Raw genomic sequence first — 26,530 nt, 5'->3', positions numbered from 1 at the left:
CAACTATTACAAATATCTTATGCATCAGAAATTGTGTAACTTCACTAAGTGTTTCCTGCTTTGGGGAAAGTGTGCATGTGCTGCATTTCATTTGAGCATCTATGGCTGCTGTTTATTTAAAGGTGCCAGCCTGGTTTGTTTTATGGGCAGTGCAACTGTAAACACCTTGCATGGCATCTACATCTTAAGGTGCCCATGGTAGTTAAAAGTGAAGTAGCTTTATTTGTCAGGGAGGGAGATAGGCCTGGAGGGGCGAAGTCAAACTAACAAGATAATTAAAAATAAATATCTGCATGTTTTCCTTTAACAATATCACAGTAACCGGTGCTAGTGAACTACCACCCACTACCAACTGTGTTACTGTGCAACAACACACTAAAATACTAAAATACTAAAACACTTTGAGATCCATTATTCCATGCATGTCACCTATTCAGAAATGAATGGCAAGGGGTTGAACATGGCGCTATCATGTTATCATTATGACGCCAGTTACAGAAACAACAGGAAACAAGTGAGCAGAATTACAGAGATAAAATGTTATTTTAACTACTATGCAGCAGTTTCACTGTTATTTTGTTGGATCTGATGATCTAATTGGCGTCACAGCTAGTTTGACAGCAGCAGCTCCTCAGGAACTGTATCAATGTTACATCCTGTGTCTGGGGTAAATAGTGATTTGTTCTCTATGTCTGCATGTGTTATTGTACTGTATAACCAACATACAATATATCTTCAGCATATTTACTGAAAACTTGATATTTATACTGTGTTGTTAGTTACTGTGGTTTTAATTATAATTGTAATATAAGAAATTAGGTAATATAAACCTTTTTTATTGTTCATGCATTCATGCTAAATAATTTTATAGCTAATCAACTGGATAATGTTTGTATTTGCATGTTTTCTACAAAGAGCACGGTGCTTTACTGTTTTGACTTTGATTGATGTTTGTAGCCCATTTTTAAAAGAATTAGCATGAACAGGCAGTATCATGTTAACTTGATTTTTTTTAAAAATCAAAGAAATGGCACCCTTGATTTATCCATCTATCCATCATCTACCACCTATACTAGTACATTCAGCGTCACAGGGGGCTGCAGCCAATCCCAGCTGACACTGCACGAGAGGCTGGGTACATCCTGGACAGATCACCAGTCCATTACAGGGTTGACAGAGAGAGACAGGCAAACACTCACATTCACATACAGTCACCAATTAGCCTAACCCCAAACTGCACGTCTTTGGACTGTGAGAGGAAACCAAAATAATTGGAAAAATTCCATGCAGACATGAGAACCACATGCAAACTCCGCAACGAAAGGTCCAAGTTTTGAACAGGATTTGAACCCAGAAAACCTTAGTGTGAGGCTAACACTACTGTGGTGCCATCGGTACATGACACCCTAGAACACATGCACATGCATTGTCACTTATCTTATCTAATTAGCGCTCAGCTCATGATACACTGAAAGTTAGCACATCTGGCACCAGGAAGAATATTAAAGTGAGAAAAATACTAACTGTGTGAAGGGGCACATTTCTACTGGTGAAACAAAACTAACAGCAGAACTCAGGCTCGGTCCGTAGGCACACACACACAAACACACACGCACACACACACACACACATAGTCCAGAGAGGTCAAATCAGGAACATTAAATGAAATTATCTGTATGTATATGTAACAAATATGGAGAATATAAATAGAAACCTTCAAAGCAACAGTAGAACGTAACTGCAACAGCTTTTCAGAGTGAATATGATCCATTAAAACAAACTTTAACAGTATCTGTTAGTGGTATCGAAGACATCACACTAGGTGGACAAACAAATGATGTCACCCTCATTGCAGGACAAACCCTTAGGTAGTATGACAAAGGACAAGGAGAACAACAAATTAATAAGTTTACTTGAGCATTTAGTGTCCAATCTATAAAATATGATGCATTAGTATAAATAATAATTCAAAATACAGATTACATGCATCTGAAAAGAGTCCATCTGCATGAAGAATACTTCATCTTGTGTACTTTGTAGTATGTTTTTGTTTATATGTTGCTGTACACTTATTTAGCTCTGATTGCAAATATAAGAGTTTTACATGTAAAGGGCTACATTTATACTGCACCTGTATGTTTACAATAATGATCCGTATATATATGACTCTAAATTGCCCGTAGGAGTGAGTGTGAGTGTGTGAGGTTGTTTGCCTTTGTGTGTCTCTATGTGGCCCTGTGAAGGACTGGTGACCTGTCCAGGGTGTACCCCTGTCTTTCACCCGAGAGAGAGCTGGGATAGGCTCCAGCAGATCCCTGTGACCCTGGCTTTCAGGAACAAGCGGGTACAGAAGATGGATGGATGGATGGATCCGTATATATATCTTTCACCAGTGTGTCTCTGCTGGTGTACCTGCCATGTTGCACAAGCATTAGCTGTGCTTTCTGAACAGCTTTTCTTTGGTTCCACTTTCGTCACACTCTCTTCAAGTTGTTCAAATATTTGACAGTATATCCAGTATTCTTGATCCTGAGGGCTAAATCAAAGCATGCAGTCTCTTCCAGGGTGCACACAGAAGAGACATGGAAGAGGCTTTGCCTCTCTCTGCACTCAAAAGGATGCACAAACTATGCTTCAGAAAATGAAATGACAAAATAAGCAAAGACAAAGGGGGGTGGGGGGGGGGGATTGCTTCTGCCAAAGTGCACTGGCTCTCTCTTTCTCAGATGAGCTGTACCCAAGGCTGCCTGAAATGTAAACTAGCTGAGATTAAAGTTATTCAAAACACCTTTTTTTATAAATCAAGAGGAGACACTGCCAAACAAAATACTTACACAAAAGACCAACTGGATTACATTTTTTTCTGAGCTCACATGGGGAACAAGCCAATACTGAGCAAACAAGACTGTGTCACTATATCAAGGCGTCATGGAACTAAGAATTTTCAATTTATTAGTGTCTATGTTTCATCTTTTATTTCAATATCACTACAGCAATAAAAACACTTTAAAGTTATGTATAAATTTCACACTTGGAAAAAAAAACCGCACTGATTGTGGATAAAGATCTGCTTCTTAAACCAACAAAGAAAAGGGGCAAAATACTCCACAGATAATTAATTCGGATTATTTGAACATTTCTCGCTCCTTTCTACTGCAAATTATCTGTGAGCGTCTTTTCGGAGCAGCAGTTCAGGGGGGTGGGACTATACGTTGTCCCCGATCGAGACTGGGAGGCGCAGAGACAGAAAGTCAGCAGAGGAGCAGCGCACTTTAATCATTCCGGCTCTCTGCGCTCCTGTTCGCCGCGTGTGACTGCGAGGTCAGCCGCACTCTTCAAGTCCGACTTTTGGCGCAGGAAACCTTTAAAACTTGACAAACCAAGTGTCTGAAGAAAGAGGAAGAAGATCAAGCAGAAGAAGTGGCGATCTTTGAAATAGTTTAAGTCGCTCAAGTGCTGCTTCTTCCCCCCCCACGCCGTCAGTGAAAGGTGAGTCAGTCACTCAGACTAACACTATGAGAAAAGCATTGCTTAGTTTCACCATGTAACGACTCAGTGTGACAAGAAGCAGACAATAGAGGCGTGAAAACCTAAACATGATGGCACCCTGCTGGAATGAGATCTTTATGTTTGGAAAGGTTATCAGTCTGAGGACTAAGCTGCCCTTCTGACTTTTTTTTTTTTTTTTTCCTTTCACAGGAGGATTTCAGAGTGTCCGCAAAGAAGAGAGTCAGACCCAGGGCTACTAACCATGTTTTAAGTCAGTGCAGCATTATGGGTCTTACCATCCATCTCTGCCTTCTTGATGGAATCAAGAGGTTCAGACTGACTTATGCTACCAGGGAATTATTAATTCCACACTGAACAGGCAGGTTTCTTCTTTAGTAAGTTAAACATGAACAAAAGCATGGTCTCAAATGAATCATGTCCCAATACCACCTGCAATGACACTCTCATCGTGCACGGAGATGGAAAGCCAGTGACGAGCATCATCATGTTTTTGGCTGGTGTGGTGGGGAACCTCCTGGCTCTGTTCATCCTCGGAGTGCACCAGAAGGAGCATCGGTCCAGGTCGTCTGTCTTCTGCATCCTGGTGACCGGCCTGGCGCTCACTGACCTGCTGGGTACCTGCCTCCTCAGCCCCCCTGTGTTCATCTGCTACGCCCGCAACATGTCCCTAATAAGTATGGGTGGCAAGAGCCTGTGCAACCTCTTCGGATTCGCAATGAGTTTTTTCGGCCTGGCGGCCACGCTCATCCTGTGTGCCATGGCTGTGGAACGCTGCCTAGCCATCAGCCACCCTTACTTTTACTCTGTACACATTCGCCGCACCTTTGCCAAATTGACTCTTTTCTTTATTTACCTCTTTTCTTTGGTTTTCTGCCTCCTGCCATACGGTGGTTATGGCAAATTTAGACAGTACTGCCCTGGGACATGGTGCTTCATTGATATGGATGCGACAGGAGATGACCAGGCCAAACTGGTGCTGGCCTTCTCTCTGTCCTACTCCTCCCTCACGGCACTGCTGATCTTTGCAGTGTTTGTGTGCAATGGTTCGGTGATTGTCAGCCTGTGCAAGATGCACCGGAGCCAGATATTGCGCCGCGGCTCGGTTGGGTCGACGGGCAGGAGGAGGAGGTTGAGCTTGGCCTGGTTCGGACAGGGGGAAGAGGAAATGGACCATCTGGTGCTGCTGGCCCTCATCACTGTCATCTTTGTGGTCTGCTCTCTTCCACTAACTGTAAGTTCACACTTGTATGTATTTGTATATGACAGAAACTGACCCCCCCCTTTTTTTTTAAGTTTTTACTCCCTTTCGTTATTCATCTCACCTTCACAGCACACTGTTCTCAGCTTTTTTCATGTTTTAGCACTGAATCATATGTTAGCAAATTATGAATTTATCCATTTTTGGCTGGAAAAGGAGCAAACTGCTGACACCCTGATGTGTCATCTGTCCAGCTTAACCAAACCTTCTCAGTGAAACTAAAATAAGTTAAAGAAAGTCTTTATTAAGTGAATCTGGAAGAGAAGAGGGGATTTGATTTGAAAGTGATGTGATGTGATAGTGATTGCTATTGACGGTCCTTGTCAATAGAGGGTAGACTTTCCTGCATGTAAGTGGACTTGTTTTAATATCAGAGGATTTCCCGATCTCCAACATTACAAAGATGAACTCGTTCTCTTCATTCTGTTATCAGTATGTACATAGAAAGCTCAGCCAGCATTTCGGCCGTTAGTGTTTTTGTTGCTGTGGTATGTGCTTGTGTGCACTGTTGGAGTCTCCCTAACGGCTGTGCTTTGCTCTGCCGACTCCACAAGTACAAGGTGTGCCTGACAGTGCAGCCTTCACCACACAAGGCATGCTGTCAGTGTATGCGTGTGTGTGTTTGTATTATGCATTTGTCTACTTAGCTCCATATCTGTCCCTGTTTGAGAGGAGTGTGCCAAACCTGACAACCCTGGAGGACTGGTCCGGCCCAGCCTTACCCAGAGGGCAAAGCTCTTCTGGCAGGAGTCCATGGTTAACCAGAGTCCTGCCCGTGGCCCTAAACAGTAGCCAGAGGTACAGAGGAAAGTTAAGTTTAAGAAATAAAAATCAGTTTAAGGATGTGATTAATGTGAGTTAGATTGTAAAGACATGCCTTCTTTTTCTATATTTATGTTAGCCTTTTAACAGCGGTGGTGTGATGATCAAGTAGTTTACTGGAAGCTGTAAAAAGTGTTTGTTCATGCCCTCACTCCTCATCAACTACTCACTGTCTGCATCTGGATGGTTTGTGGTAACACTGGGCCTGAAGGTTTGACTAAACTAGGGTGCATGCAGTGATATTTGCCCAGAGTTGTTTCTGAGAGTGCCCCAGGAAATGAACACTGATGACGATATATGCATGTCAACTCTGAGTAAGATTTGAGGTAGTTAAAACCTCCAACTTAACCAGATGCATATATGTTTTGTTCATAAAACACTAGATCCTTCCTGTTTCCATTTCAGAATGAATTTAGAACATTTGCAGGTTCACCCACGTTACCAGTGTTAGAAAGCATGTCTCATTTTAAAACTGCAAACCTGCTCCTCTAAAATAAGTTTTTGTTCTTTAAATAGATTTGAATACCTGACAACCCTAATTTTAGTTTTAGATTCATTATTAAACCATCTCTTCCAAACAGGCTAGAGTTACAGGTCTAACCTGTAGCATGCCATTCTGAATAATTAAAGACTCTTTAATGAATGGAAGTAATTAATGATTTATGTGTCATCTCAGAAAGTGTGTGTGTGTGTGTGTGTGTCTGTGTCTGTCTTGTTTGGGCATGTGAATGTACATCCTTGTGGCTGCAGCTCAGACGGTGGTGCTGAAGCATGGCTCTCAGCAGGCTTGAGATACTGTCATGATAAACAGTAGTGAACAGTACCTGAAGCATAGCCGGTGTGGGAGATAAGGGCTAAGGTGTTCTACATTAACAATAATGTGATGGGCATATTTATCTGATACTGCTGTCAGTAGTGACGCAGTTTTGACACTTGCATGCACCCTCCTTTGCATTTACAAGTGGCATTCAGTTGATATTTCTGCATATGTAGTGATGTACCAACGATAACCCCAAGCAAGTGTTTCCGGTTAATTTCAGTTTACTCAAAGCACTTTCATGTAACTGAAAACACTTTGGAGAACAATGCTTTCAAGCTCCAAAGAATGGTTTCTGACTACAGTTTGCCCTCATCAGCACAGACTGCTGGCTGGTAGATGTGGCTGAAATAAAAAACAGGTGCTGGAAAACCAATACTTCCTTTTTTTTGATGTAGGTTTGGCAGAGGAGATGAAAAGTTATTAACTGCCTAACAGCCATAAATAATTTTTATGCAGTTTGTATTTACGGATCAAGTTGCAAAATTTGGTGTTTGCTAAGAGGCTTCTGGACAAAAACAGATGAGGCAGAATTTGCTCTGTGCATTTCTGGGGTGTGACAGTTTCTTCAGTCCAGCAAGTTTGTTCCACTTTCAGGAGGTGAGGGTTCACATGTCGCTGTGGTGCTTTCAGGGAAGTGGTAAAAGTTGATCAGATGTGTGGGAATTTCTCAGAAAAACTATTTTTTCTGAGGTGCTGAGGGGGTGTGTGGACTGACCTCATATTAAAGTGTGATCCATTGCCTGTGAATGTCCTAAATTACACCAGCTTTCCAGGCCTGTCACACACCAATCCTTGAATGTTATATTTCACCTCCCAGTGATTTTAAACCAACTGTGCATTTACACAAGACAACGGAAAAAGATAAGGTGCCATTAGGCAAAACAGATTGATGTGCTGGGTGGTATCACTGCAGCTGTTCTGTGAAAGAAGGTTTGATTTGTTTGTTGGAGCTTGAAACATGAGGTTGATGCTTTGCTTTAGGTTGGACTGTTGACACATCATTTGAACTTTAGTGTCCCATGAAATGCAAGGTTATTGCTTGTTAAACGCTTTAAAATACAGCTACAAAAATCCATCTCTGTCTGCAGGACAGGATTTAAAACTCTCTCTCTCTCTCTCTCTCGCAGTAAAATCATACACAGAGTCGAGCTACATTGTGTAAGGTTTCCCTGTCAAATGTATAATAGAAATTAAATTAACATACATTAAATCAAGAACATAACACAATTTCAATTGATAGCATGGAAACAGCAAGTCGATTAAAATACAGTTAACTGACTGCACTTCTGCTAATTGATTTATTTTCTCAGATAATCCTCAGTAGATGCCCTAATAGGACTCATGTGAGTATTTACAGTCAGTTTTTCACGTGTCTTGACTGATGCCTTCCCTTTGAAAGAGAAATCAGTTGTCGTCTTAAGTTTTTAAATAATCACAGCTGTCTCCTGCTCGTCACATTTACTAATATTACCCTCTCCCTGCTGTTTCCGTGGGGACAACCGAAGCTTCCTGGCAGCCAAATGTTGCTGGTCAATACCTGAATCAATAAAGTGCTGCTCACGTATCCCAAACTGTTCACAAAACTGCAAGTGATTTTTGCTTTAAGGTCCTCCCTTATCAAATTAATCAGGAGTTCAGAGTGGATGAGAACGTTTTGGGTTCCAGGCTAGACAACTTTAATGCAGAACAGCACAGTGGGATAGAATCAGTGAAGGTTCGACTTAATGATAAAAGGTTTCCATTAGTGTTGTTATTGTGTCACACACTTGTGTGCATGAAGTACTTTCAGTTTTTGACCGAATACACATCATGTGCATCTTAAATACCAGATCACTGTGCTGAATTCATTCCCTTCCTCATTTCCTCATACAATACTTTCTAACGAAAACACATTCTGCATGTCTTGACAAAGGTGTATAATGAATTTCCGCTGTGGGTCAGAGAAATAGCCCCAAACCCACAGCACGACCATATGCTGCATTGCCATGGAAATCTTTGTTTGCGTGCACAAACAGTAATAAAACAAAGGCTTGCTCTCAAAGATACAGCTTCATAGTACTGCTTGTGCTCAAAACTCCACAGGGTACCTTTATAAATTAATGAAAGCGGTTTTTAGTGTCAAAGTCAGATTTTAACATTGATTGAATATGTATACTTTCTATTTATATTATATTTGAAAACAAAATGTACTGTTTTTTGATTTAATAACAGGAGGTCTCAAAACAGATCATGGTTGCCACTCTGTTAAGTGCATAATGGAATTTGGACACTGACAGATTATACTGTAAAAAAAAAAAAAAAACCTGAACGCTTCACAAGAGCACAGTATGTTCTGTGATTTGGAGGAAGTAAGATGAAAGTACCACATCATGGCAAATAGCGCTGAGTAAACTGGGCAAGAAGGATGACTGCCAGAAAAAGATAAAACAGCAAGTAGCTATAACACATATAATATCCTGGCATATCATGCCTCGGCACAGAACCTCATAAATCTCGGTTGTCGCAGTCATTCACCTCTTCATGAATATAAAAACCTATCAAGGACTGAGGAAACAGGTAATGGAGCCTGTGATCCTGCTTTAAAATATTAAGACAAATGTCACACTTTATATCCCAATAGGACTTTAATCTTAAGCATGCAATTAAATCAACATTGGAATATTTCCAGAATAGCTGTTAAAGGTTCAGTGTGTGATATTTTGAGCTATTCTTTAGCAAAAATGGAATATAGTATTCATAAATATTTTGCCATTAGTGCATAATCACTAGAAAAAAAACACAACCATTGCATTTTCATAATCTTATGAGTCTTTTAAATTTACATAAGGAGCGGGTCTCCTTTCTCGGAGGCAGCCAGGTTGTGCCACCATATTTCTACAGTAGCCCAGAATGGACAAACCAAACACTGGTTATAGACAGGGATTCATGTTTTGTACCTGGAAACATGGATGAAGTGTCAGACATGTCAAAGATATGCATGGCAGAGGTGGTCTCTCACCCAGACTCTACAGAGTATTTTAAAAAAAAAGGCAAGGGAGGGGGCAGGGACAATGGCTGACATCTATGGTGGGGTAGTATACTATGACGGCTGCATGTATATCAGGCGTCATATGAATCCATACAGTTAGAGATGGGAACACACATGCTCTCAGATAGAGTCAAAATAAGAGCCAGCTTTATCTCCCAAACTGTTATTGTTATTGAGCTGCCCCAGGTGCTGCTGGGAAATAAATCTCATTGTGAGCTTTGTCTGGGTTTCTGTAAGGAAAGATGATGCTTTGCAATCAGCAGATGGCTTTGTGGACTGAACAATGAGGATTTGATTTCTTGGTGGATGGATGCTTACCCCTGCATTTACATGCACACATTTACTCTTATTACAGGAGAAACAAGACTACAGACTTGATTTTCTTGCCCTTCATTACCTGCAGATTTGTCTTGTTTTATTTCCACACATTTTACTCATCTTGAGGCACACAGGAGAACATGAGCAGCAAATCATAATACAAGATTGGTACAGCATTTTGAACCCTGTAATGTGTCACTGAAGTGCGCAGATGCTGTAGAACATGGCCCTAGGCTTTAGTCAGAGGACAATAAGGTGAGCAGCTGCTGAAGAGATTTTTCAATGGCTGAGGCACAGAAGGAAGAGAACAGGGAAAAGACAAATATGTGCAGTGGAACATATACAGAAAACAGCTGATTGTTTTAGATCTGTTTTAGTTATCCAAATGAAAACATTGTTAGTGAGCCAATGGCCAAGTATAATTTAGTTTGCATTTTTGTTGGAACTCAAATAGATGACACTCCAAACTTACTTTAATACTAGTACTACAGATTTGGATGTAAACCTGTATCAACAGATTTTTCTTTGGCCACTTTAGCTGTAAATACTGACATATCATCCCTTTTGAAGTTGATTTTTGTTAGAAAAACAATTGTTCTTTTAGACATCCAGCAGATATGGAACATTATCATTTATTTGGAGCTGTGCTTGTGTCCACCTGGCGATCACTTCAATATTCACCCTCTTTCAGCTCTGTTTTTGCTCACTACCAACCCCTGAAGGGAATATCTGGCTCTGCTCGCTATTTCTAGATTAATAATTTGTGCTTTAAAAGTCACATCACTCATCTCACTGATTATGATTGTATTAGCCTCATAATGAAAAGGTATTATCAAATTTAAGTTATTTAATATTTGTTAGTTTCAGTCTTTTAGTCAACAAAACCAAAGGCATTTTAGAGATGCCTCAATTGAAGTTTTCTTGTCTTTTATAATTTCTGATCTTTGTGTGACCTGCTGATTGTAATGCAATCACAGGGGGGCAAATGCAACCACAAAGGGGGCACAATCCAGTGTCTTCATGTGCCGGTCCCAAGTCCGGGTAAATGCAGAGGGTTGTGTCAGGAAGGGCATCCGACCTAAAATTTAAGCCAACTCAAACATGCGAATCACAAATATGACTTCCTTACCGGATCGGTTGCTGCCTGGGTTAACAACGACCGCCACTGGTGCTGTTGACTTACAGGGTGCCAGTGGAAATTGGATTACTGTTGGTCGAAGAAGGAGAGGAGGAAGGCGTGTTCGTAGGCAAAGAGAGAAGAGGAATGGCAGGAGAGAAGAAAGGTGGATATCTTGTGTGTTCAGGAGACCAGGTGGAAAGGTAGCAAGGCCTATAGATTAGGAGCAGGGTTCAAGCTGTTTTATCATGGTGTGGATGGAAAGAGGAATGAAGTAGGAGTTATCCTGAAGGAGGATTTTCTGTTCTGGAGGTAAAGAGAGTGTCAGGTTGATGATTCTGAAGCTGGAAGTTAAAGGTATGATGTTTAATGTTGTCAGTGGTTAGCCCCACCGGTAGGATGTGAGATAGAAGAGAAGGAGAAATTCTGGAGGGAGATGGATGAGGTGATTCAGGGTATCCCTAGTGGTGAGAGAGTGGTGATTGGGGCAGACTTCAACGGACATGTTGGTGAGGGAAACGGAGGTGACGAGGAAGAGTGTTGTGTGGCTTTCAGGGAGGAGCTGAAACAGGCTCTGGGAGGTCAGGAGGTTCTTCCAGATGACTGGACACCTACAGCTAAAGTGATCAGGGAGATGGCTAGGAGGGTACTTAGTGTGTCATCTGGAAAGAGGAAAGCAGATGAGGAGACTTAGTGGTGGAATGAGGAAGTTCAGGAGTGTGTTAAGAGGAAAAGCTTAGCTAAGAAGAAGTGGGACACTGAGAGGACAGAAGAGAACAGACAGGAGTACAGGGAGATGCAGCGTAAAGTGAAGGTAGAGGTGGCAAAGGACAAACAAAGGGTGTATGAGGATTTGTATGATAGGTTGGACTCTAAGGAGGGAGAGGTGGATTTGTACAGGTTGGTGAGGTGCAGCAGGTTAGGGTGATTAAGGACAGGGATGGAAATGTGTTGACAGGTGCCACAAGTGTGATGGAAAGATGGAAGGAATACTTTGAAGAGTTGATGAATGAGGAAAATGTTAGAGAGCACAGAGTAGAAGAGGTGACTGTTGTGGAGCAGGAAGTAGCAAAGATCAGTAAGGATGAAGAGAGGAAGACGTTGAAGAGGATGAAGAGTGGAAAGGCAGTTGGTCCTGATGACATACCTGTGGAGGTATGGAAGTGCTTAGGAGAGGTGGCAGTAGAGTTTTTGGGCTACTTAACAAGACCTTGGAGAGTGAGAGGATGCCTGAGGAATGGAGGAGAAGTGTACTGGTGCCCATCTTTAAGAACAAGAGAGATGTGCAGAGTTGTGGAAACTACAGAGGAATAAAGCTGATGAGTCACACAATGAAGTTATGGTAAAGAGTAGTGGAGGCTAGGCTGAGGTCAGAAGTGAGCATTTGTGAGCAGCAGTATGGTTTCATGCCAAGAAAGAGAACCACAGATGCAATATTTGCTTTGAGAATGCTGATGGAGAAGTACAGAGAAGGCCAGAAGGAGCTGCATTGTGTCTTTGTAGATTAGGATAAAGCGTATGTTCGAGTGGTGCAGGACATGTATGAGAGCTGTAAGACAGTGGTGAGATGTGCTGTAGGGGTGACAGAGGAGTTCAAGGTGGAGGTGGGACTGCACCAAGGATCGGCTTTGAGCCCCTTCTTGTTTGCTGTGGTGATGGACAGGCTGACAGATGAGGTTAGACAGGAATCTTCATGGACCATGATGTTTGCAGATGACATTGTCATCTGTAGTGAGAGCAGGGAGCAGGTGGAGGAAAATCTAGAGAGGTGGAGGTTTGCTCTGGAAACGAGAGGAATGAAGGTTAGCCACAGTAAAAGAGAGTACATGTGTGTAAATGAGAGGGACTCAAGTAGAACGGTGAGGTTACAGGGAGTAGAGGTGAAGAAGATGGAGGATTTTAAGTACCTAGGGTCAACAGTCCAGAGCAACGGAGAGTGTGGAAAAGAAGTGAAGAGATGTGTGCAAGCAGGTTGGAACGGGTGGAGGAAAGTGTCAGGTGTGATCTGTGACAAAAGAGTGTCAGCAAGAATGAAAGGAAAGGTGGACAAGACAGTGGTGAGACCAGCAATGTTGTCTGGTTTAGAGACAGTGGCTCTGAGAAAAAGACAGGAGGCAGAGCTGGAGGTAGCAGAGCTGAAGATGTTGAGGTTCTCTCTGGGAGTGACGAGGATGGATAGGATCAGGAATGAGGACATCAGAGGGACAGCTCATGTTAGATGTTTTGGAGAAAAAGCCAGGGAAGCCAGATTGAGATGGTTTGGACATGTTCAGAGGAGGGACAGTGAATACATCGGTAAAAGGATGCTGAGGTTAGAGCTGCCAGGAAGGAGGCCTAGAGGAAGAACAAAGAGGAGGTTCTTGGATGTAGTGAAGGAGGACATGAGGACAGTTGGTGTGGGTGAGGAGGATACAGAGGATAGGGTTAAATGGAGGCAGATGATTCGCTGTGGCGACCCCTGAAGGGAGCAGCCGAAAGGAAAAGAAGTGTGACCTGCTGATTGTGATTTTCTTTATTTGAACTCTTAATTGACAGCATAGACAATCAAAAAATATGTACTTGCATTATTACTAATAACAAAACATAAATAATAATAATAAATAATACTAAAATGGATTACTAAACGTCAACGTTACTGACATCACGTTTGCGTGGCTGTGAAAGATGACAGAGGCTGAACATTACTTAAAGTAAGTGCTTCTTACAGTAATACAACAGGTGGAACCACCACATCAACTTTTGAACAAGAGATATTTTTGGCAGCAGAAGATTTTGTTTCATGTATGATGAGCTACCGTTTGTGATTCCATACTGAAGGCTGTTGTTCATTTTATTAACTGATGACTAATGTTACAGCGTTGTTAACTCATTGTATCAGTATGCTTTCGCATCGATCCATTCTTATTGTGTCATCTGAATAGTCTGTACTCTTCCAGTCAAATAGCTTACGACTGAGTCTTTTTGAATCTATATATTGAAAACATCAGTGTTATTTATGATAGTTGGATTCTGTTGTTCCTTTATGTAGTGCCCATTGCAGATCAGTTGTGTGTATCAAAATACTTAGCATGTAGTCTTTAATAAACACATGATAAAAAATTGTTAACACAATGTGCCAGCCCTTGAAACAGACTCACGTAATTCTTGAAAATATCTGTGAAGAAACGCCCAGTGAGTTTGCAACATGTGCCGTCATCAGCAGATTTTATTGTTATTCAGCTTTTGCAGGCATTTCCCAGTTTGAAGGTTTTCAGGCGTCATCTTCGGAATAGGATTGAAAGTTTAAAAAAAGAGGTTTAATTGTTTGATATTACTGAATTACCTGTGATGCATATTAATGCTGCACATTGGCACACAAATACAGTAAATTATTTTTTTGTGTCTTGTTAAAACTTAGGGTGTGCTAGATAGTTTTATGAAGATTAAAGCATAGGGACGTAAGTACACCTGCACAAATCATTAGAACATTCCAGATAGTATAATATATTACAGTATCTATTATATTATATATAATTTATATAATACATATATATATATAATATATTATCTTTCTTTCTACGTGTTTTTCAAAATTAGAGACATCCTTAGGTGTCAGTTTGTTCTATATTTAATGACGTGTTTTTCAATGGATTTTATCTCAAAGATCCATTTCAGGATGGAGTGAAAGAGAATTAGCGTTAACGTAACACATTTTCCTTATAGAATCGACTTTTCTGATAGTCTCATATCTCACATCAAATGACATCTGAATGTAAGATATTACAGATACATTTAGTGAATAATAAAAACATACCTAGCTTGCTTTTTCAGGATATGAAGCACCATTTACCCAGAATACATCTGGCTTTTTAATCAATATCTGGCTCCAGTTTCATTTGTTTAGTTACTCATGGTCTTAGTGAACAGTGGCTGTCAGCAGCTGTTGTTTAGGAGCAGCTATTAATGCATCTATTTTAAAATATATATATATTTTTTAATGATAGACCCACTTAAATCATTTAAGATTATTTTAACCCTACTTTACTTTGTACTGCTCTACACACTCACTCTATTTTCATATTTGCAGTTGTCTTAACATGACAAGTGGCAGATCTGCTTGAACAGATGTGCAGTACAGTACCTTCAACTGTGTAAAGTTAATAGATAAGATTTCACATTGCTATCACTGTGTCTTGTCTGGTTTTTAACATTGCAGTGATCACCAGACTCACTGCAGTATTGCAGGGGTGCTGTGTGGTTGATGATTGCTGTCAATAGCTTAGTGGATTTTTGTGTGACTCCCCAGTGAAACTAAATGAGGATCTTAATTGTTTTTGCAACTTTATTATGTCTTTTATTGTTGTGTTTCTCTTATTTTTCATAATTATTTTATGTGTACATTTATATAAGAACTCATCCCAGATGAGCTACTCTTCTTTTTCTTCTTTTTATATCATGTGGTTTTGGCTCTTCTTCCTTTTCCCTCTAGTACTGGGTTAGGAAATGGCAAAATGTGTATCCTGCTCATCTGCACTGGTATTGAGTTTTGAACAACAGAGGTTTCATAAAATATTTTCACTCTTTGTGGCCAAAGCCCTCCTGTAGCCTGGTTTTAATATTCACAGTAGTTGCACAACATAGAAAATATCAGCATATCTTTCTCTTGACGCCCTTTATCGTATGTACAAACACATTATTTAGTGCTCTTCATATTTATCTTATTGGTCTTATGCCATGTGTATCCACACGTATTTGTCTATCCATCAGCGCCTTCTTTGTTCACGCTACATTGCGTGAACTGTGCTCCACGCCCAAGTGTAGAGTTTCCCAACATTAGGGCTGGGACCCCTTGTGAGGTCACTTGATATGCTGGGGATCAGTACATTGATATTTGGGATGCATTTTGAGCTTCATTCATGCTTATTTAAAAGGCAGCTATAGAAGTATACCCCAGTAAAATACACATGGCAACTTTTGGATAAAGTGATGCACCTTGAGAATAAATTAATATTAGATTAAACAGATACAGTATGTAGTTTTATTTTGCAGAATTCTGCAATTTGTAAATGGGTGATAGTTTAATAAGAAATTTAAATCCAACATCAAAAGCCTCTTATCATACCTTGATCCTTTAGAATCCAGTAATCAATCCTCATTACATTTACCATTCAACATTTTACAAACACTCACGATCAGTCTTTGGCTGAATACAGACACAAGCTGCAGACAGCACATTACATAGAGACCAGACAAACTGTTACCATTTTAGCCATTATGGAGTTAATGTCAATTAGGCACTGCTCCGATCTGCTACTGCTCATGTCTCTCATTTCCCAGTGACAGTGTCAGATAACAATGAGAAGCCTGCTGCCTAATACAAAATGATGAGAGATAAAGAGTGTGATGACTTGATAACTTGTCAACAAACCTGGATATTTTTGCCAGCAAGGAACTGGATTCAAAATTGAGCCAGCTATCCAAACCCATCGTTTGTGTTAATGGAACAAATACAGCTTACGGGAAATATAGGTGGAGAGAGAACAATGGGATTCTTGTGTTCACAGTCCTCCTCGTCAGTCATCTTAGTAGATATATGACCTTATAAAACCTGGCTGGTATGGACTGATGAAATATAACACCTTCACATCAAACAAACCATAAGTGAAGCAGAATGTGTTGTTGTGCTGGAGGACATGTAAAAAGGAAACCGCAGACATCGAGGTGAAAGAAGGCCTGATATGCACAGTCTTTGCAACCAAGAAAGATTTGAACCGTTAAGATGAAGATATTTTGTTCATCTCAATCAGAATAATAAGAGAAAAAGTAGAAAAATAATAACTGTATGGAGTATGAATAATAACAGTATGAATCACAACATTTGACTTAAAAAACATATTTGTTCACTAGCGTTCACTAGTTTTTTTTTTTGACTTTTCCAAAATGTTGCTCTGCTGCGAATGAAACAAGTTCTGCCTTTCAAAGAGTGCCTGAGCCAGACTAAGCAGACAACAGGGACTAAACAAATTCAACATGATAATTGCAACCAGCCAGCCAGTGTAGATCCTGTGGTTTTGAATATTTGGGACCAGTGAACCCTAGCTGATGTTTACTAGTGCATAGAGCCTGGAAATATGCGGTGGGAATAAGTTACCCCACAGTCAGATATATTCCCTCTGTGTCCTAAAAATAATATCAGTAACATTGTTGTGTCACATATGGAACAATAGCTTGATGTTTGCTTTTGTATAATGACGCTGACAAACGGTTGGTCCCCAGATCAGTCATTATAAGTGAATTTACATTTTTAGATCGGTCCAGCGATGTTATGGAATTGGCTACTTGATATGAAATAAAGCAGAATGAGTACAAAGATGTGTGAAATGATCTACCGTAAACACATGACAATCAATACTCGAATGCCCGCCAAAAAAACAAAATGTATCCCAAAAGGGCAACGCTGCTAGTTTCAAAGAGCCAGGAAATGGAGAAAAAATACTTTCCATCAGGGTGAACTTTAACCTTGTGGCCTTTTTTCTCATTCTTCTGCTATTTGGTGCACAATTGCATATATAATAGATAGAATACAAGTTATATCAACACACACACAAACATATCTATAATGCCAATTATCAATCATTTAGAAATCTTCAGACAAATCCAACCACATAGAAAAAAAAACCAAACTGAGCAACTTTCTCAGAATGATTGAAAATCAAAATAAACATGTAAGCTTAGCTGCATGTTTACTTGCCACACTGGAAATTCTTTGTGGTCATCTCAGCAGCCAAAAAGGAAACAAGTTTGTTGAACACTACATATACAAATTAGCACAGTGAAAGTTACTTGTATGCTTAATCCAAGTACAATTATGAAGCAGGAGATATTACCAAAAAGTTGGCATTTTTGCAGCTCATATGCGAGCCAGGTGGATGAGGGTGCAGCTTGTCTTGTCTTGTGTTTAACCAAAAACAAATTGTGGTTTTGCTTTCATATTAATCCTCATGTTTGATAAAGCATGTCAATTCATGTTTTTTTTTTAAAAAAGCCAAAACAAAACAAAACGTTCTGCAGACCGCGTATGATTTATTTGGCTGGTTGTCAGAGTCAGTCTGGGAAAGTCATAAAAGTGTCGGTCGGTTGTGCGTGTCAAGACCTGCAAATCTTTTGTCTATTGTACTGTAGGAGTATTCAGTTACATTTGTTTGCAACAAAAATGACCTGGAATATAAAAAATAGAACCCAGCAGGAAATTCACAGCACAATGGTATTGTGCCAACAATAATAATGTCAATAACATAATGTCTTTAAATGCAGTCTAGTTTATCATTTGAAGTATTAGGCAAGTGTGATAAAATGACACAGCTAAGTAGCTTTGGTCGACGTACATCTTACAGTTTAAAAGCAACAGATTTTTGACATTGCAAAGGCAGCGAGCTGCTGGACAGTGCAGTGCCATATCAACCACAGTGTGAGTCCCAGGTTTTAGATTTAGAGGAATAGAAAGCTAAATTAGGACTTTATTTACAGCCCCCACTCACTTGACCAACCAACAATGTTATCACAGACGTTATCGCACCCCCAGAACTCAGTACTTTGCTGTTGTAACTGATAGGGATGATGGATAACCCATTAAAAATAGGACCCAGAATTCAAAGTAAGAGAATTATTTCATGTGGACTTTGTTCATTGCCAGTCAAAATAGAAGATACAATGTGGCTCAGCTGTTGAAATGAAATGATTAAGCGTGCACAAGTCTGGGAATTAGAAAAGCTGAATGTGGCTGAGGTCCAGATGGCCCAGTCTGTGACAGGATATGTATTACAACCTAATTTAAACTGGTCAGAAATGGCTCCAATAGTAAATGTAAAAACAAACACAAATATATATTTTAAGTAAACAACACATGTCAATTCAAGCTGTCAGTTTGAAATCAGCACGGCATCTTTTTTTTTTTCTTTTTCTTTTTAACAATATGATAATGGACGTGACAGTCTTCTTGTACTTAATGTCTGTCAAGAGATAATCTGCCCCTGATCTTAAAGTGCAGACATGGTGTCATCAAGAATTCACCACCTGACATCAGCATCGAATAAGCACACTATAGGCAAAGGGCTTTCTGCAGCTTTATCTCTCTTGAAGAGGAACTGTGGTCAATGGCTGTCCAGCTGCTGTGTGTTCTAACACCAACAAGCTTTGGCAACAAAATAATCTCGTTATACAGTATATTGACAAATACAATATCAGTCAACTCTCTCTTTCGCTTTGCCATATTTGAAAACGGGGTTTTCACCCTGTAACAGTTGTTTCCATTTCCTCTTTGGTGTTGCTAGTGTGTATGGTTTTTCTTTTGTCAGCAGTTTCTTTTTCAGTTGTCAAGTAGAAGGCAACTCCTTACATGATAACGGTTTAATCAGCAGAGCTTAATGTGGCATTTTAAATTTGCCCTGCATCTTTTTATTTACTCATGAGAAAAAGGTTGATAAGAAAAAAGGCTATGCCCTACATTTAATATAGGCAGTTATTTTTATTTCTCAGGCTGATGAAGATTCATGGCACTTGTGATTTATAACAGAAGGCAGTTTGTGTGCATGTAAAATGTTTTTTTTTTTCTCCTGTCTTGCACTGTGATCACTTTTCTTGCTGGATAGTGGACAGAATTGAGTGTCTGCTAAAAGGTCTAATGGATCCAGGTAACACACTGCATCCCCAGACATTTAAAGAGGAAAGTCACTAATGGATTTCGAGACAGTGTAATTCCCACGGGAAAACTTGTCTAAAGACAAACGCAGTCAAACATGCACCAATGCACTGCAACCTTTCCAGCACACACCTACAAATATTTCCTTTCTATATTTCTCTGTAAATCTCTGAAAAAGATGAAACAGAAACCACCATCTCACTAACTTCTTAACTGCAGATTGTGGTGGAGTGTAATTTCCCGGAGGTGTAGAAATACTCTGCTAACCTTTACTTTATGCCTGGTCTGTATGACTCACCACCAGCCTTCCCTTAGTTCTTTCAAGGACTAAATCTGGGTCAAAGGACAGTGTGGATCCTGGATCCTGGTACAGTGCACGTTATCAGACAGCTCACTGTGTCCTGGTGTCATGCGGGAACAAAATACTAGATGTACTTACGGTATGTATATTGAGTTTTGTATTTGTGTTGAACTTTCTTCGAACTGCACTTTCAGGCTGAGTTACATGAAATGAACAGTGGAAAGAGCCATTCACTGTAAAGACAGGGCTAAGGTACAGGGGCAAGAGTTAGTCAGCTTTGGTGTGAGGTCAAAAAGAAACGAGAAAGGAACATGGCATAAATGTACATCACTTCACTGATATAACTAAGGTTATGGTGCTTTATAACACTGACCTTGTGAGCACCTATAACATCCCTGATAGAGGCCTAACATCTCTACCTGTCCTTAGTACTATGATTTAAAGAAATATTATAATGTTATAGAAAAATATTTTCAAAACTTCAAAAAGTTGAATTTGCATCTTTCCCTTACAAAAAAGTGTACTTAATTTTCTTAAGTAAAGCTCAGGCATACTTCCTACGTATACTTTATGTAGCAAGTGTACTAGTATCAATGTGCCAGTACACTTAAAAGTGTACTACAAGACTTTTCTTGGGACTAAATTGGCCAACTTTTTAGTTTAGAAAAGTATGCTTTTAAGTATACTTTAGGTCTTAAGAATAGTACATTTTGAGTGCAAATACTATCAGTTATTATTAGTGTACTGATTAGTATTACCAGTGTTCTTTTAACATGCATGCAGCTATTTTCAACAGAAAATGGCAGGAAGACAAAGTTAGCAACCAGCTGGTGAAATCAGCAGAGCATTAAGGTGCAGGAAGGTCAAATATTACCCTCACTAGTTGTTGGAAAGAAAAACAGAAGTAAATGAAGAGTGAACATTTACCTACCCTGATCCAACGGGTATAAGCATGACTGCAAACAAGAGCTAATATAAATCATGTCTGCTGGAGATGTAAATTAACAACTGATGACTCTATCATATTAAAAGACTGTATTCCAGTGTTGTGTTTACATTTGACTTTTATTGCCTTCAAGGGGCCAAAAAAAAAGCAGTTACAGCAGTTTTACAAACACAGACAAAATTGATATTGATCTCCTTATCTTTCTCTCAGAAGGAAAGCAATTAAGCATATTTCACACAAGGTTTAACAACTCCTCTAAAGGTTTGTGGAGCGCTGCAGCAATTCTGTGCTTCTCTCCTTCCTCACTGCTGTAAACAGTCCCCCTTTGAAAGGCCTGTAATCTCTCTCATCCCCCTGTAATGATCCTGCAGTGAAACAGGATCAGGAAGAAAGAGTTGGACAGAGTCCTCCAGGACCACGAGATGGAGAATAATGGGTCATAGAGTGTAGACATCCATTACGTGGTCTGTTTCCTGAAAGATGCAGCAGTCATCAGCCCCAAATAGCATCTTATGTGTCTCTGCCAGGATGTACCCATTTACACCAGGCCTACTGGGTCCAGGTACATGAAGAGTCTCAGTCAGCAGAATATCAGAGTACTAATTAAAATCATTTCGATGTGAAAATGTTAGTTGGATGGTCAGTTAGCTCATCTATAAATAATGTTCCTATAACTATTGCAATCATTGACTACTGTAGCCTTTTTGATGAGTGAAGTCTTCACTTAGGGTTAAATATCTTTGTCTTTGACACAGTTTTTCTACATATGAGCTGTGGTGCAGTTTGTGGAGCAGTGGCTGTTGGTACATGGATGTGTAAAACTATGTGTATAAGTATGTATGTATTTATACAGTTAATATATGTGTTAGTATATTTGCTTTGGCTGGATGTATATGTCTATATCAGCATGCTTACCTTCAGAACTCTTCTACACCAGCATGCTTACTTCATCTCCAAAATAATCCCCCTGGTCCTTGCCAGCTAAATACCGTTTGTGGCCTGATCTTTAACCACAGGCTTATACATTAATATGCTCCTGTTTAAGGAGAGCACAATGTGTCATCGGTTTTGGCCCCACAGCCTGTGGTGCTTGGAGTAGACAGCTAGTGATTTGTTCTCTCCCTGTGAGGCTTGTGGTCTGCTGAGAGGACCATAAGAGGCAGGGTGGCATGAAGGAACACAAGCAAGTTTGAGGGTGGCGAGACAACAAGGCCTAGGATGATGGCAGAGCGTATAAGGAATGTTTGAAATGTTTCTGGCAACAGTGCGTGATAAATAAAGTGTACGATCACTGCATGTTGAGCACAAGAGACATGTTGTGTTTGTTATTCTTTTTAAGGCCAGTAAGGCCTGATCCATTTTAACTTCAAATATTAATTCAAATAACTTGCTGCCAGTGTATGGCAGTCAGCCAAGACAGTTAATGGTATTGTGATTCTTGCCATAAAAGAACTTAAGGTCTCAAAAAGACTATTTCACTGTTATTTTTAAGGTTTTGAAACATGTATTGAATCCACTGCCTCCTGTGTGGACTGTCTCTTAAGCAGTTTGCACCATCGCTTACTAATTTCAAACTTACCAAGAATTGTGCACTACATGGAGATTAATGCATTGGTTAATTGCACCACACAAAGAAGATGTTATGTAGAGATGCCTTGTTACTAAATATTTAAACCCAATAACTGGCAGGTTTTTTTTCACTATTGCATAGCTATATGCACCTGAACTAACTGACTGAGCTAATGTTAGCTGGTTAATACTGCACAACGCATGGTAGCAAATGTGTAAATGAGGACATGTGAAAATCACAAGATGCTTAAAAATTACTATTAGATTTACGGTTAGATGGTGTGACCCAGTCCTAGAGATATTAATAACTTGAGCATTAGACATGTTTAGATTAATGCTAGTTGTTACGCCACAAAACAGTAGAATCAGATCAAATTGTGCAATGTTTAGTTGGTTTCTTGCAATTGTTGAAATCAAAAAGAAACATGATGACCTGTGAACTGAAGCTGAGGCCACAGTATGTCTAATGTGTGCATGTCAGTTATGGCTGTGTGTGTGTGTGTATGTGTCTATATAAGTATTATTCTAAACCATAAATACTTTAGCACTGACCTTTACATATTAAGCCTTGGAAATTAATGATAAAGCAACAGCAATTTCGGCAACATCAGTTGTGCAATTCAAGAAAGTTTATGTAACCTCAGATGACACGAATAACTTCCTAAAAAGTTATGAACATCTGGTTGTTGTTTTGTTCCATTTTTCATGGTAATGACCCGACAATTATACTGTTTCAGGGTTTTGAATATTATTACGTCCCTGAGCTCTTCAAGAAAGATCACAAAATAATTGCTGTTCCTTTTTGGTTTGCGTATAGCCAATGTCCTCTCCCTGTCTCTGTCTTTCTCATGGGTGTATTTGTAGGTCAATATAAGAGCAACCACATCCGTGCAAGTGTAGCCAGTTAATGTGCTTGGGGAGGACATAGTCAGTCCTGCACCTGGTCCCTCTAGTAGTCTGGTTTGGCCTGGTTCTGGACTTGCTCCCCTTGGCCCCCTTCACTCTGTCTCTAGTTTATTAGTTTTGAGTCCAGGCCATAGCAACAAGGAAACATTTACACCAATGCAACAACAACACTCCATCAGCACAAGCCATTAATTAGGCTACTGTTTGTTGGATATTTCAAAGAGGAAATGGAGAATTGTTGATAGAGAAGAGAAGAGAGGTGACAAAGAAGCTTCCTGAGCCGGCCGCTGCTTCTCTCTGCCCAGGATGAATAAGCAGCCAGCTGCCACACAAGTTGCCGACAACTCCATCATGATCTGCTGTTACAGAGGCTTGAATCTGCTTCAGTTAGACTCCATCCAGCAGTTTAATCTTGGGATAACAAGATACCAGAACTCAGTGACCAGATTAGCTATAAATATTAGCAATAAATGTAGGTAATGTCGTGATTAACCAACTGGAATGTAATCAGGTTATAATATGAAAAGCAGCAAATTGTGAAGATGTGCTGGCTATAAAAATACTCAAAGACAAGACATGGATTTTACACTTTCAGATGAGCTTAGTTTGTGAGGTTCTCATAAGCCTTCGTGCTTATCAAATCTGATCCAGATAAGTAAAAGTAGAAACACTGCAGAGGCATAATATGTTTGCGATATGACTGATCAACAGATCAGCTGCTTTTCATTCAGGTTATTGATAGAAGACCAGATGTGCTCTACAACGATGCTAGATGGAACATCAGACTTTGCTGTTTTGTATTTTCTTGGCTTTATATTTGTGACATAGAACTATTAAAGCTTTTGCTAAATCTCACATTTCTCTCTATTCAGATTGCAGGCTTTATCAACGCCATTCACCCATTTTGTGGTGACACAGAGAACCTAACAGCCTTCCGCTTCTACGCCCTCAACCCTATTGTGGATCCCTGGGTCTTCATCATCTGCCGCAAATCTGTGTTTCGCCACCTTTGCTCTCTGCTGAGCTGCCGCTTCAGCAAAGGAGCCATGAAGACGACAGCACACTGTGCTCTGTCTTTACCCCTTGACAATCACATACAGCGTAATCCCCCGGACGTGACAGTTACACAGACCAACATGTACCCCAATTTGCCTCTGTGACCCAACAGACGCGCTCGGCAGGCTGGGAGATTTTCGTGTCTGAAAAACACTGATGCAAATTTGTCAAATGAAGGTTTCAAATTTTCATACAGGATTCCTGCACTCACCATTTAAAGGCACAAAGACCTTGACAAAGACGTATCTGACACAATGGAAATCTTTTGTGTGTGGCCATTCGAGCTTTTCTATGAACTAACTTGGAAAAAATTATTGCACTAGCGTGTTCAACTTCCACTGCCAGATGGAAAATGTTTCAAAGTTTCAGGGAGATGTGCCACGAAACAAACAGCACTGTAACATAGCACTAAGGAACACATCAAATCATATCATAACTATGAACGGCATACTGTAAAGTCAGAATATTTGCACTCAGGCAAAGCTACATGGGTAAACAATGCATGAATGCATACTGGTCTCTTTTTTTCTCTGTCAAACTGTCTTTTTTAAGAAATAGCCAGGCAACTCTTGAGTGATGGATTGTCCACATCTACTGTATCTATAAATGCAGGTCAACACGAGGATGACCTGAGGGCAAAAACACCAGTGTTATCATTATTCTGCCGCAGTGCAGCAGCTGATAATTTCACAAAAGTACAGTATAGTTGCCCCTGAGATTTTACATTAGCATAGTTCAATCACTTGAGACCACGGATAACTGTACCAAATGTCAGCTCTGGCTGTTTTGGTTTTGCATCATACTGGTCCTATCAGGAATTACTTGTCTGAATCATAGTGTTAGTGGGTCTCACCATATTATCCATGTGTCTTCACTAAGAGACATTGACTTTTTAGAACCTGTACAGTTACATCTGTAGCACAGGTAGCACTACTAGTACTACAAAGTTACAAAATAAAAAGAACACGTGTATGGATGGAGGGATAAATTAGAATCTATTTTCAGTCATTGTGGTCTGTCCAAAATGGAACAACTCGTAAAAAAAGGATGAGTTCAAACCGATAAAATCTAAAGGTAAACTAGCCTCTTTGGAAGTTTAATCGTCTTTCAATAAACCACTAATTCAGCTCATTTTAAATGTAAGATTGTTCTGCACCATGTCTAAATAGTTTAGTTAATCAGGTTTGACAGACCACTTTAGTCTTGATCTAGGTCTAATTCCTGCTCCTGTCTAGCCGTTCTACTGCATGAACATTGGGTTCCACCTCTAAGCTACTTGTAATGATTGTCTGTGAATGTTCTTTTAAGAGCCTCTTGCTTTTGAAAAACTCTGCTGCTGCTAATTGCACTGTGAGAAGTGGTCTTTTGTTATTGTGACTTTTAATGCTGTAACTGCAATGTAGCGTATTTATGCCTTTTCACTATTCTGATGTTGGGTAGCCTTAGAATTGCATTGCTTTAGTTTATGCAGTGGACTGCAGAGATAACTGGTTAACAGACATGGTGATTTCAGTCATTTTATTTTATTGTGTTGCACATTCACCTTTTTGCTTCAGTCTTTGATGCTCAGTCATGCACAACCCAGTGTAAGTCAGTTACATTAACACATGCTCTTTTTGCTCTTTGAGTACATAGTTTTACATACAAAATAAATTAAATACATTGCTGTAATAGTATTAAGTCTGTGATACACATTTTATTCATGTGAATAAAGTATTAATAGAATAAAAATTCTCACATTTTATGTTTCATAAATATAACTGTTTTTAATGAGACTGGAGGTTTTTAAAACAGTCCTATGAAGCCATTAGTCAAGTCACATGACAACCAAATTATGTTCCACTATTAGGTTTCATGTAGATGTAAAAGTTAAAGAATGAAAAGTGTAATTGAAGGTTGGTTTAGACTCAAACTTTTAAATAACATTTTAGATAAAGGATACAGTAGATGTTTTGAACAGCTGGAGTCCTGCCATATCTTGTTTTTGTCAGTCATGAGTTGACAAAACCTGACGAAAACAGACCGATTTTCATTTTATGTGATGTCAGACTTTTTTTTTTTTTAGAGGTTCTTTAAAAGTGGAAAGGTCTTGTCATGTCTAATAGTCACAGACATGATTCAGACTGATACAAAGCTAGCGTGAATACTGAGAGATAAATATTTGCATTTGGAACTGCATGGTGTGTGGGAAATAAAGATGGC

General features: G+C 39.7%; 1 protein-coding gene across 3 annotated transcripts in view; it reads left to right on the top strand.

Annotated features, from left to right (window-relative positions):
* Positions 1-25,364, top strand: part of ptgir (prostaglandin I2 receptor) — a 29,125-nt gene extending 3,761 nt beyond the window's left edge. For 2 of the 3 annotated variants that reach the window (XM_026317850.1, XM_026317859.1), the window contains exons 3-4: positions 3,700-4,741; positions 24,145-25,364. In XM_026317850.1, the coding sequence (XP_026173635.1) occupies positions 3,896-4,741; positions 24,145-24,432 (1,134 nt within the window). In that variant the 5' untranslated portion in view covers positions 3,700-3,895 and the 3' untranslated portion in view covers positions 24,433-25,364. Of the gene's footprint in view, positions 1-2,225; positions 3,490-3,699; positions 4,742-24,144 lie in introns of those variants that run through there. The other variant, XM_026317868.1, reaches the window with a different exon arrangement.
* The last annotated feature ends 1,166 nt before the right edge of the window (positions 25,365-26,530 follow it).

The sequence above is a fragment of the Mastacembelus armatus genome, chromosome 13 (genome assembly GCF_900324485.2).
Source record: "Mastacembelus armatus chromosome 13, fMasArm1.2, whole genome shotgun sequence".
Classification (NCBI taxonomy): Eukaryota; Metazoa; Chordata; class Actinopteri; order Synbranchiformes; family Mastacembelidae; genus Mastacembelus; species Mastacembelus armatus.
This window is presented reverse-complemented; position numbering and strand designations above follow the sequence as displayed.